This window comes from Chaetodon trifascialis, chromosome 19 (genome assembly GCF_039877785.1).
Source record: "Chaetodon trifascialis isolate fChaTrf1 chromosome 19, fChaTrf1.hap1, whole genome shotgun sequence".
Lineage (NCBI taxonomy): Eukaryota > Metazoa > Chordata > Actinopteri > Chaetodontiformes > Chaetodontidae > Chaetodon > Chaetodon trifascialis.
This window is the reverse complement of record NC_092074.1, coordinates 13024111-13038180: the sequence shown is the minus strand read 5'-3', so window position 1 is coordinate 13038180 and position 14070 is coordinate 13024111. Positions and strand designations below refer to the sequence as shown.

The 14070-nt window shown below is 43.5% G+C and overlaps 1 protein-coding gene across 3 annotated transcripts in view; it reads right to left on the bottom strand.

Moving 5' to 3' along the window:
- Nucleotides 1-14070, bottom strand: part of LOC139347735 (A-kinase anchor protein 7-like) — a 40323-nt gene that overhangs the window by 17403 nt on the left and 8850 nt on the right. For all 3 annotated transcript variants that reach the window (XM_070987493.1, XM_070987491.1, XM_070987492.1), the window contains 2 exons: nucleotides 13600-13646; nucleotides 13096-13196 (listed from right to left, as the gene is read on the bottom strand). In XM_070987493.1, coding sequence (XP_070843594.1) covers nucleotides 13096-13196; nucleotides 13600-13646 — 148 coding nt within the window. The remainder of the gene's footprint in view (nucleotides 1-13095; nucleotides 13197-13599; nucleotides 13647-14070) is intronic.

The following is a 14070-nucleotide window of genomic DNA, read 5'->3' as shown; positions in this document are numbered from 1 at the left end:
GTTTCTCCAACAACACACACCCACCCACGCATGAAGACAGGAGCAGGACACACTTACTGATTTTCTCCTCCGCTTGGGAGAACGGGAAGCAGCACAGTTGACCCATGGCGCCTCCTTCCCTCTCCTCCCGGTCACCTCTCCCCGATGTTACCCCTCTTTTCCCTTTTCCTCTTGGTCTGAAACAGATGGAGCGAGAGTCCTGCTTCTTCCCCTGTCTCTCCCACTCTTTACCTCCCTTCTCTGTCACTCTTTTTCCGCCTCCCCCTCAAAGGACAAACAGACCCAGTGAGGATGGAGGCGACAAAAAAGCCTCCCTTTATCTCTGTGCAGCCCGAGGAAGACCGAGCAAGTCAGCAGACGAAAATAATGAACGAGTGGCTCCTTGCTCTCGCTCTACTTTGCACTGACACAGGGAGGAGGGGTGTGTGTGTCAGAGAGAGAGGGAGAGGGAGAGAGAGAGATAAAGAGAGAGAGACTGGGAGAGCGGTGTGTGATGGAGACAGGAAGACAAAAAGAGTGCAATTTTTTAAATGTGTGTGGGGTGGGGAAAGCGGAGGAGGGATAGGTATAAGGCAGAAAAGTGTGTGTGTGTGTGTGTGTGTGTGTGTGTGTGTGTGTGTGTGTGTGTGGATGAAAGGGGTTCGAGGAGGAGGAGGGGTGTGTTGTGTGGTCAAGCTTGAGTAAGCGTATATTCAAGAAAGAGACAGAGCGAGCATGCTTACAAGTGTTTGCAAGAGGAAAAGGGAGCAGTATATATGAGGAGACAGCACAGACTACTGTGTGTGTGTGTGTGTGTGTGTGTGTGTGGAGGGGGAGGAGGGCTCCAGACTCCACCTCCCACACCATCACCATCACCATAGCTTGAATAGTAGCAGCCGCTGCCTGCTACTGCATTTATCTGTGTTATTTATGAGATACGTAATGGTTTTCGGTTTTGGCCAAATATTCCGAAAGAATCGAAGCAAAATCTACTCAAATCCACTGTTAAAAATAGGTCAGTTTCAAGGTTAAGTATGATTACGGCCCAGGTGATGGACAGAGCAAAGATGGGTATCCCAAGGTGAGGTCAAGGGAGACTGTGAGCATTTTCACATTTGCATTCAGCACGTTTCATATTGTCTTGTGCGCTGCAGCGATGCAAAAGTAATGAATAATACATAGTCCAGAGTTGAATTTACATCCTCAACCTAACCAAGCATAACCCGATAGCGTCAGGTCAGCACAGGCTGTTATTTCTCTTATTCCGCCTGCCTTAAATGAGCTTTGCTTTAATTACACCGAAGACAAATGCTATTTTTTATGTCATAAACTACATTATATATTCTTTTGGATTTGAACTTTTGCATAGACAAAAAAGGCAAACTGAAGATGTCACCAAGGGCTTTGGGAACCATTTTTCTTACATGTCATAAACTAATCGATTAATCATTGATAACAACAATTGTTAGTTGCAACCTTTATTATTTTCAGTGTATGTATAAAAACGTGAATTTGATAGTTTTTTCTATTATCGGTTGACAGCCCATTCATCCTAAAATCTGGGATTCCTAAGCCTCACAGCAGGATCAGACTAACACCTGGGAGATACAAGATGATTCAGTGTTTTAGCTGATTCTTTTGCATAACGAGAATAGTTGGCCAATTTTGATGTAATATATGTGCTGGTGGCTAAACAGACAGACTCCCCTGCGTCAGCAATGCACTCTGATGTAATGGCCTCAAACGAGCGCTCGCAGTCGGAGCTTGGTCTAGTCTGGCAGCATGTGACGGCGGCGCTGATTGAAAACTCTACTCTGACGGAGGAGAGGAAGAAAATGTTCTGATTCATCCTTTTATTCTGCTGTTGGTGAAATGGAGCTATGACGACGGCAAAACAGATCATCAAGCTCTTTGAAGTTTGCATTGATGGAGTACATCAATGTAAGGGAGTACAATGTATTGCATTTGTTCTTCCAAAATGTCTTTGACTCAGGAGCTGTGTCCACCAAAGCCTTTTTTTCCCCAGCTGAAAATGCCAGACGGTCTTTTTGACGACGCCCGGCTGGCGGTGAGGGCATTTTTTCAGAAATATCTGCAGACGTAACCATTGATTTATGTGCTGCAAGTACCTCATTTCGCAGGTAGAATGAAAAAAAAAAAAGAATGACAAACTGTGTCCTGCTCATATTCTAGTGTGAGCAGGACACAGGTTCAAGGGTTGCTCTATTTGTCCTACCCCTTCTCCACTGTGATTGGATTGCTGGGTAGAAAAAAAGCTAAGAAGAGATGCTCTGCTGGCACTTGCAGTGTACTATAAATCCACTGCGCCTCCATCGCAAGCAAGAAAAAAGCAGGAAAGCCTTTGGTGGACCTCCTAAGAGTATGCAGTATTCAAAAAGTCCAATTTATTCAATAAAGTTCCTCAAGCACATGTAACTGTGAACAATACACTTACAATTCAGCTCCAATGCAAAGCTATTAAACCGTAAACATTTCGCGTATTTTAATGTAGGAATACTGTAGGCCAGGTGTGCAGAAAACGCAATCAGGACGTCTTCTTCTGTGGAAATTCACGCTTAATTCAAAAAACTGTGGGCTGCTGAACAAACTGCACCCCTACAAATGAAGGCTACCATCCAGCTCTGCCTGCCAACCTGCGCAAGCTGGTCTGGACGACACAGAGCGAGACGGGTCTGCATCCTAATTCTGAGATACCTGTTTTTGTTGCAGTGTGTCGCTCTGTATGGAATGATGAGGACGCGGGCAGAAAGGTGATAAGAGACACTGCTTTTCAATCAGAAGGCCTCGGTTCAAGCCCTCTCCACAGCCCCCCCTTCAGCGGCTCCGCTGATGGCCTCTTGAATAAAACAAATGAGTGTACACCAGCCTCTGGGAAGCGCTTCTTGCTGCCGCCTGTGCGCCGAGGATGAGGCCCAGTAAAAAACGCATCTCTACTCTTCAGGGTTAATGGAGGATTAGAAAAACGAGGGGTAAGTGGACGCGAGTGTGAAGCCCAGGCACACCGCATGCATTGTACTACATTATGCACTGAGCTCAGCTGTGTGAACAGACAGTGGAGCCTTGTCTCCAACAGCAGCATTCAAATCACAGCTGCCACTTTACACACAAACACTGGCACCTTCACATACATATATACACACACACACACAGCTGCGAGGACTGCTATTTGCAGGGCTTAAGTGTTGTCATTGACAAGCCAAATTGCTGCTAGGCGTCACTTCTTCTCTTCCCATATGTGTACATGAACACATCATCCCTGCCTACACGTGTTCATAATCTAATTGATTTGTGCTTTTAATGGTAGGCACAGATCAGGTTATTGTTATTGCCAATGCACATCAATCAGCACCAGCCAGCACTTTCCCAAACAACATGTGATTTGTGGATATACTAACTCTCCTGTGCGCATTTGCTTGGACTATAAAACAGCTTTTAGACCAACTAACACATCGGAAACACGTCATATGCTGTAATAGCCACTTTTGTGCATACCTGTTGAAGAGCCCACTGTTTTTAAAGCCTTCACAATGCAGAGACTGAGAGAGAGATGGCTGAAGAAACACTGCAACAGTGTTGACTTTGTTTAGCTGAAGGTCAACTCACGGTGCCTCACAACTTAGTCACAAGACAACTTATGCACACAAAGAGAATAAGACAAGTGGAGCCTGCAGATAACAGGGACAGTCTGCTGCGCTGATACGGCTTTCTGTTTACTTTAATGTTAATAATTAACTGTAGACATGTTAACGTGCGCATACCAAATGATGTGCGAGCACTAAAACAAGCACCTGCATGTTATGAATATTGTTATGACTGTGTGACATGCATGCCATTCTAGCATTTCTGCTCCAACTGTTTTCAGACATGGCAACAACAAATTAGCAGGCGAAGCCGCACAGTACTGCATGTCCAGCAATCAGTCCATATTCATTAAGTGCTGGTATCAACACCTGCTCACGTATTTTATTATTCCTAATTTACAAGCCTGATTATGGAGATGTTGGGGTGCTGCGTAAAATGTGAATCAAAACAAAATGAAATCTCTTCTCTGGGTGACACCAAGAGTAGAAATTTGGTCCCATTTGTTACTGTACAAATTATAGGACACTTAATCCGAGTGACAAAGAAAACTATTTGTGATATGCATCCACCAATTCAGCCCACATTTAACACAAAACCAAGACCGCATGATGTGGTGGTTCCACTGTCGGCATGTGTGGAACTCAGCATCACGTGAGATTCTCCAACTGAATTGGCCTAAAATCTTAGGATTAAATTACCCGGACAACTAGAACACCATTCATACTTTAATTATAGCGGAAGCTTTGGGTGGGAAAAAACATAAAAAGCCTGTTTGCTTCTCCTAATTAACACGTCCCTCTCCGTCTTACACGCACACACACAGATTGCTAAATTGGTTGTTAAAGCGTCTCTGAATAAATCAGTTTACTGCTGTGGGTTTGTATTTCTACATCTTGGGGTTGTTTGCATTATTTACAAGACCTTCTTAATTTCATTTGCTAATAGAAGCACTCCATTATTGTGGCAATCAGAGTTGAGGTTGCGTAAACTGTGGTCATTTTAGGGTTATTTTTAAGTGACAGCACAGAACTTAACATGAAGATTTACAGATCTGGAATAAAATTTCCTGATTGAGCTTCCTGGTTATCTTTCAAAGTAACTGCTGTCATGTGCCACAGCAGAACCAGTTCGCCCCACCCAGAGAAATCTTCAAAATGATCAGCACCAGATTAAAATATCTAGATGCAGCCATAAGGACAAACCGATGGAGGGAAACACTTTAGTGGGTTTTGGTTGATTCTCATCACATCAGATATAGAAAACCTGAGGGACAATTCTCCCTTTTGAAACACTTTTCCAATCTTCTCCTGTCTGTCACCGCGCTCTACTATAATTCCTCTCCCTTTCTTTCCATTGTGCTGTTTGATTCCATCTTTGCGTGACCCGTGTCGGCCTCCTTGGTCCCGCCTTTTTGATCAAACTTGAGTTCCTTCATCTGTTTAATGTCACCTTCGCTCAGACTCAATTTTCTCTCGCCGTCTGTCTGGCCATCCTATCTGCTCGTCTCGTCCTCGCTATCTGTTTAATTCTACTGTTTGCGCAGACCCATTCTCCTCTCCTCCATCTCTGCTATCTCTGGCCGTACTCACTTATCATTCTTGTTTAATCGCACTTATTCTTTGCTCTCCTTCTATTCTCCACATCCGTCATTGCTTTAGTTTCTCCTTTCTCTTCCTATACCTGCCTCGTTTTACCTTCAGTCCTTTCTCCTCTCATCTGCTTAATCTCACTGCAGCCCTTCTTTGATCCTCTTAACACTTCTGCAAACACAGGTTGCCACATGCTCAGTATAGATCTAGACACCACACTAGCTGTTTGAAAAGCACTAGCAGGGCCTTGTTGCTACCGAGGCGTCTTTGGGATCCTACAGATGCTGCTGGCAGCTGCCTCAACAGAGTTCTCTGGTAGTCTGACATCTATTTCTTCTTTCTTGGCAGAACCACCAACATCACTGCCGTATTCACAGTTGTGTGTGACAGAACCAATGACTGTTTAAAAAGATGGCTGACGCATCGCCGCTTAGTGTAGCAAATACACACAGCAGCGATGGAGGCTTTTCTTCAAAGGTTTGCTGACACTTTGTAATTCAGATACTTCCCACTTCTCACAACTCATTTCTGGGAACTAACGATATGACGTGAATGCGCCATTGGCAGAACAACCTATATCAGGCCCACCAGTGCCATTAGTGAGCGCTCTCATTGCACATTTAATCAGGCCTTTTTCATTTCTATCCAACAATAGCTCTGCGGCTGTTGGATTACCATTAATACAGCTATGAAATCACTTAAGGCTCAAGCGTGTTACAATGCCGTGCTTCTGTGGTATGAGATACATTCAATACTACAACAAAGGCCTTGTTCAGATGCTATCTGATGAATGAGGAATTCACTCCAATGCATTAGAGGGAAGAGGCAGAGAGGGTTAGCGAAGGGAAAGACAGAGGGGTGAGGGAGTTTTAAGGCGTATTCACACCTGCCTTGTTTTGTTCGAACCAAACAAAAAATTGCTGGTGTGGACCTTTTGTGCTGGTGTGAATACAAACCATCAAACTCTGGTGCGTACCAAACAGCCGGACTGAGACCCAGCCGGAGAGGTGGTCTCGGTTCACTTCCAACCCTTTTCTGACCCAGTTCTAAAAATTATATACCTTTTTGGATGCAACAGGCTCCCGTTGCTGCGGGCATTATGGGAAATATTGTTTTGATTAGCGCGGTAACTCCGAAGATTAGCAGCACGTTATTAGACCATCGGTTTAAAATGAGTTAAACTCATAGTTTGTGTTCACCAGCGCTCCCCCCGCCCTTTTTTTTAACCGCGTTATCCCGCCCCCGACCGTTTTGTCCAATGATTGAACAATCTTCGTACACATGTGGGTTTGTTGACAAATTCTGCGGCTCTTGTGACCACTGAACTGTGAAAAGGAACCGCACCAAACCAAAATAGAAACACTGTATTTTGGTTCAAACCAAAGACAGCAGACCAAAGGACTTTCCTGGTCTGAGTACGCCCTTTGAGTGTATTCAATACAATTAATCCTTACAAACCATGTCCGTAACAATGTGCCAGCCTTTGTATAGAACATATTCACACAGCGGCCATTTTGCTCTGACGTCACACTCAGGTATTAAAAGGATACCGTTGTACTGCTGTGGTCCAGCTGTCAAGTCGTACACAGCAAGCTTGATTACATCCACTGCGTTTTATTTCCAGGCTTAAATGTGTCCAAGATGTGCGCTGTCATTTCGATACGACTTTCCAAACGTATCACTATCAAACGGTAATGTTAGCTAGCAAGTGGCTGAACGCTAATGTTAGCTGTTTTCTAATAGGAGCTAATGGGTTATCACACATGTTGTTTTACCTTGAAATATGGCTTGAAGTCACTCTGCATTTTCACTGACCACTGTCTTTGTTTGTTGATTGTCCCAGGAAAATGGCCGCTGTGTGAATATAGTTTAAGAGGGACCCTTCAGGTTGACCGTTTCTGATTTCTGCCAATTTTTGTCCCTGTGCACACAAAAGTGGTTGTACTTCCTGTTAAAAGAAGACACTGATCACTGCTTTACAGTAACAGAGGTCCTATAACAGTGACAGAAGATGCTACTGGGAATACAATACTGACAGTGTCTAAAACTTTTAACGCTACATTTGAAATTTATGGCCTCAATAATCCCCCAATACTGTTAAACAACTCCTAATTCCTCAATATTGGTCTTTCAAATGCTGCAGTTTCCCGATTCAATATAACTGCAATATATATAGCAACAAATTAGCCCACTTAGATGCAAATTAGCAAACTGCGGCATCTGGCGCTCATGGCTGGCGACTGGAAAATGAACACTGCCAAAGACTTGTTTAGAGGGAAAAGCAAAGCAGCACTGCGTGCACAGAAGTGAGCGACCTTATCTCCATAAAATACCAAAAGGTCATAGAGCAGCAGACCACCTTCATCTGTCCATGTTTGCAAACTGCTTCTTTTTTTTTTGTTGGTGTGTATGGGCTTTTGCATGGAGATATTTGTGCCTTTGTAGATGTGTGTGTTGTACGGTAAATACCGTCAGAAAAAAGTATTATCTCCGCTTTACAGACCGAATGGAAATGTCACACTGGCCATTTGTTTGTGTGTGTAAGGACACAAAATTGTTTCTTTGGCCTTTCAAGTACCCACTTGCTGCCAACTAGCTTTTCACTAACTGCGTCTTTTCAGGCTAACTGAAAGGAGTTTAAACATTACTCACCCCTTTTCCCCAACAGGTACCTTCTGAAGTGACATGACGAGTGATGAGGAGACTTGTCACCACAGCGTGGACCTATTATCCATCTTACAAACACTCACTTCTTTAATTACCCCCATTTTTCTGATTACATTAACATGGCATTCCAACAGAGCAGCGTGGAAAACGAATGAGAAGAGATTTAAGTGTGTGATTTTGTTCTGCGTAACGAGCTTCGCTTTGAGTCCTACACTCTGATCCATCAGTCTAAACAGAAGTGGACAGAGGAGAGAGACAATGACACAACAGCAGGAAGGAGAACAGGTGACAAAGGGCTCAATCCTAATGCACGGCCAATGTTATTGCGCCTTAAAGTTACAATTACTGAAGCAGCTATAATCGATATTTTCTTATAATAAAAAATATGAAAGTAATCGCTTGTAGTGATGAACCTCAAGAGGATTATCACTTAAGTCTGCTGAACAGCTTGGCTTTATAGAGCTTTATAGTGAGTCTCAGCTCATCGTTTAGCTGTCGGGCGCACAGTTTTACTGTTTTGATTAACTTTCACCTCTCTATTTTCATTGAAATGTGTCTAAAACCCACTGTGCACCTCTGGCTCCCAAGTTCCCGTAAAGCTGCAGTGGATAAGATGGAGAAGAGAGCAGACTTAGCCTGAAAATTTGAACCAACACAAGTTCCACGTCACTCCCCCTCCCTCTCCGCTGCAGTCATGCCCCGTCTCCAAGCCCCTCCTCCCTGCGGCATCTGCGCGGCAGCCGTGACAACCAGTAACGTTAGCCTTAGCATCGGAAACAAGCTAACTCTGCCCAGCCGCTACATCACAGTCGCGAACATACCATATGCGCTGCGGAGTGTTACTGTAACAATCACCATATTGGCTGTATCGTTATTTGCTGTCTTAGCCGTATATGCTGTTGTTGGCAGCGGCGGGATGGGCAGTTTCTCCTTTGCAGGTGGCTGTTTCTCCGCCACAGCTTTCACTAACCTCCTGACGCCACTCACAGAGCTGTTTGACTGAGCGGCAGCCAGCAGCGTGAGTGGAGGGATGGGTCGGTTCGCAGCGTGTGTGAGTAGTGATGGACACTCCCTCAGACGCTCCTCTGACTCTTATTGGTTGTTTTGTGTCGGGCGCGCTGGATTCTTGCAAATCGCAGTAGGAGCAGTGGGTGGGACCAATGGAGCCGCTATTTTCACATATTACATGTTTCATGTGCTGCTGTCTGGGCATAGGGGCAGTTTTAGCAAATATGACAAAAAATTACTTTTTCACGTTACCTACTGCAGCTTTAATTGACGGACTTCCTGCGAAAAGTCTCACTCTGCTCACCATGCTCAGATAATCAGGGATCCTACATATTTAAAGAGCATTTTTAACTTAACAATACATGAAACTATTTCTTCCAAGTGTACCAACCACACACACAGTCTATACTTCATTATGAGTACCAATATATAATGTATGATGTTATTTTTTTATTCAATAATTTAGATGTAATTTAGGTATTAGCTCTTAATGAAAATGAAAAGTATGCAATACAGCTGCCCCTTCATTTCCATTATTCATGTTATTAGCAGTCTCGGGGCTGCACGGTGGCGCAGCAGGTAGTGCGCGTGCCTCACAGCAAGAAGGTTGTCGGTTCGATCCCCGGGTCAGGCGGGGCCTTTCTGTGTGAAGTTTGCATGTTCTTCAGCTGCATCAATGTCTACATTGGGCTATGACACTGCTGAGGGCTGGCTGAGTGATTGCTTTCCTATGCGGAGAGCGCCGCCGCCACACCAAATGTAGAATGCATTGTGGCTTCACACTACAAACTTTTACAGCTCTACCATTCGTAAACCACTGGGGTTTTTAGATTGATTGATGTCTTTTCCTTCCTTCCTCCCATCTAGCCGCTGTTTGCAGTTCCACTCATGCTAGTTTGTTGACACATTCAGTCAGCTTCTGCAGTAAGTAGCTTCTGCATCTCCCACACTGGTGCTACCAGTTTTAGCTGTTAGTCAGTGTTGTAATTATTATTGATTATTATGATCTAAAACGACACCTCGGTCACATGTCAGCAATGTCGTGCTCTGACAGCGTGGCCACGGCACACGTGTATATCTGTGGGAGTGAAATCTGTCCCACATCGCACATTTAAGACTCATTTTATCCTGTATCGATTTAGTAACATGCCGTGTGTGCATGTCAGTGCCTCAGAGGCACAATTATTTTCTATGTTACATCTAATGCGACCTTGTGCAAAATTATGATCACTAGAGGGTGACTGCTTGCTTGTTTTTTCAGAGGTTAAGGTTAGGGTTAGGGCTGAACAATATGCAAAAAGAAGAATCATACTGCGATCATTTTGAAAAATACTGCAATTAGGATTTGAGTCACGACTTTAATTTTCACTGAAAAAAAATACAAAAAATGATGATGGCATGTTATGACACATTTTACCTTTATCAAAAAATTGCAGCTACTGTGGATTTAGATATCGCACTTGGCCGTATTGTGATTCTGATAATATTTCCATTAATTGTTCAGCCCTAAGTTAAGTGATGAATAACCTCGTGGTGAATCATTGTTCTACTAGGCTAGTAGAGCTTGTGGAGTGGAGCTATTAAGGCTAAAAGAGATGCATGTTTACACCAAGATGATGCAACTTTCTACAGGACAGCAACCACTGTGGCTGCTGCAGGGTAATCTCACGTCTAAAAGATTTTCTTGAGTGATTTGTTTAACACAGAACATCATTAGGTGACCTGACAGAGTGAGCGGAACGGGACAAGACAGATAATTCAGCTCTTGGGATGTGTTAAAAAATGTAACAGTGGCATAAGTTGTGAAGTTACATGACATTTGAGGGTGACTGTACTGTATCAGGCCGTCTTTTAAAATGAACATAGTCAAGGTTTAAAAACTGTATGTCACTTACAAACTTGAGGGAGACAGACCCTTAATTCCTGTCACTGCATGCAGAGCTCAGTTTTACCATGCGCACATTTTAAATATGTATGCATTATTGTGAAAAACTCTTGACAAAAACACTGGCTTTTTGATGATGAGATGTGTGAGGTAAACATCCCCCTGCTCTGTCTCCACCTCCCACACACACACACACACACACACACACACACACACACACACACACACACACACACACACACACACACACACACACACTGTCACTCTTTGTCTCTCGCAGTCAGCTCAGTGATCCACAAAACATTGTGACAGCCTAGTTCCACTCGTGCTGACAGCTTCTCACGCACACGCGCGCACACACACACACACACACACACACACACACACACACACACGCACACACACACACACACACGCACACACACACACACACACACACACACACACCAATTAGTGGAGCTACTTGACAGTGGGACTTGGGGAGTCCCTGTCAATCCAGTATATATACTGCATGTGTACTTGGGGGTATAAGCTTATCCTGTTAACTGCATGATGACAATGTGATAATTAAATCATGTTTATGTGGTTATTGTTATCCAACAGCAAATAAACCATTTTTTCCTAATTAAGCTTTAAAAATGGCACATTCGGCATGATTTGCTTTTTTTTTTTTTGCACAGCCCATATCTAAATATTATAAAAGTACTCCAATTACAGAATATCAAGCCAAATTCAAGCCATAAATGGCACAACACCAAGCTTTCTTCTTGCCAAAGCCAGCATAAACATCTGCTTGTAGGGCTGTGACCTCAGAAGACCGGTTTGAACAGAACCACACAGAAAGTTGGGCTTTTTATGGGGCAGACACAATTTCATGTCATTACACTCAGTTTGAAAGAGATTCCTCTGTTTCCTTCCATTTTCGCAAAAAGCTCCTGCATGACAGACCCTGAGAAAGCCACCACTTTTGCACCATGCTACACTACTGGTACGCCATTATTAGAAATAACAGGCTATTTTACTGGGATCAGAGATTGATGAGGCTACCTAAATTGCATCTCCAGCATGCCTCTTTGAGTCAGAGCAAAGAGGTCTAAATCAGTAAATGATAACAAACAATCATTTTTACATTTAGATCAACAGTAGACGTTGCCGTTGCTGTTGTCACTGCCAATCAATCCTGGCTTACAACAGTCACAAAGCTCCACACTTGTTGCGTCTCACATCTGCTGTGGCAAAGCTGTACAACAAAGACTGGCTGCTCAAAATCTGATTCTGACTAATTGTTTTATGTCTGCACAAACAAAACAAAATGAAATAATGTTCTAAAAGCCTGTTTCCTATTAGAGATAAAAATGCTCTGTTCGCTCCAGGCCTGCTGTTACAAGCCTCGAGCATTCGATAGACACGAGGAGCACATCGATAATGCCTGTCTGGCTTCAACCCAAGTCCCACAGTGGTCAACAGTGCCATCTGGAGTTCATGTGGGGCTACGCAGTGTCATAAACTGCCCAATAACAAGCCTTGGCAGCACAGATGATACGACACAAAAATCTGTTCATCACATTTGGTAACATACTGATCTGATTCGTGCCATCTTTTAAACCACAGTGCAGTGAGTTCCATTAAACTGAGTATTTCTTCCATTTAGTTAACAACTGTGGACTGAGATAAGCAGAGCCTGTGTACTACTGCCGACGCGACCAGAAAATAATAATATGTTCGGTTCAGACCAAGCTATGATAAAAAGGGGACCTTTTTTCCAAGCTTCACTGTGACTGTACACTTCAGGACAAACGCATCAGAGGATCTACATGTTCCACTCGCATCAACTTTTTAACCAATTACTGCAGCCTCTTCAGGCCCATCAGCACTGCATTCATTCAGCACTGCCAACTTTTGAAAGAACTGGCAGGGTGGTGGACTGGGTAGCTGTGTCAACGTCTATCCCCATGTTGTTTGATTAGGCTGGTTTTCCTGTCTTTCAGCTCCTGGTAAGCCCCAAACTGTTAATGCTGTTACCTCACATTTGCATACTGGAAAAACTAACTTCCCAGTCACACCATCAGCACTCCCAGCTTCGTTAACTGGCATGAAAAACAGTCATAACAATCTTTGCAACACAAACAACCTGTGCAGTGATTTGCAAACTTAGACAGCATTTAGATATATTACTGAATGGAAAGAATGAGAAAATAACAATTACACCCATTCATTACCCATAAATATGGTGCTTCAGGCACTGCCACAGCATCAGAAACCAACTAGTAACTCAGTCCTGTATGTAAGCAGATGGCGCCCTCTGGTGGCTCAATATAACACAAACACAATAAGGCTCTGCTCTGCATGCTGGTGTGTACTAACCAAGGTGTAGTGAAGTCTCCGTGTGGTAATATCCATCTTGTTGCTTCTTTTTCAGCATGGAACAAAGGTCGACTCGCTCGACTGTCTGGTCTCCGAAAAACCTGAGTGTTGCAGCGTGACAGAATGGGTGACAGTGAGGAGGTGTGAAGGCAGAGAATGATGCCTTCAGCAGATCGTAAAAGGCCAATGTCGGCCATTACAGTCACTTTGCAGATATGATCACTCAAAATAAAAGTAACAAGCAAATTGCTCTGTGCGATTCCATTTTCATCCTAAAAAAAACCACAAAGCTGGACACGAAACATTCTGCAATACGGTGCTGTTCAAATAAATGTGAAGTGCATTTAAAGTGCAAAGAAAATCAGACAGTCGTGAACAATTTTAAAGCACCGGTGAGTCACAAAATTGTCAAGAGCTAGGATGGATAAGTGCAAAAAGTCTGGTTATTGTACTAACCCTAAAAAAAAAAAAAAATTCTTGATGTCTGAAAAAGCATGCACCTACTTGTTTGTATAGTTGGAGTAGAGGGCTGGGTCCACACGCTTTATACCCTGTAAGTCACAAAGGAAAAATACTGTTTACATAATGTTTATCACACACCCTCTTGACAATTCACACAGAAATACAGACACTGAGGGAAGACAAGAATGTCGCCCAGCAGACGCCAAGCAGGATAAGATGTCATTAAGCGTGAAAGGGAAAGAGACAGACGCTGCCCGTCCTCTGTCTCTCCCCTCCTGACCACTGCTTATCTTTCTGTCCTCTCACCCTCCCATTTATATATCATTATCCATTTCACCGTTCCCTCAAACACTGCCATATTCTCTCTCTCCTCCTCATATAGCTTGCTCTTATTCCTGGGTTATTTTCTCCCCCTAATCCATCCTAATACAAGGCTGACAAACCATAAAATTACATACATTCAGTTTTCTTTTAAAATGACACAGCGGACGTGTTATTCCCACTGGTAGTTTT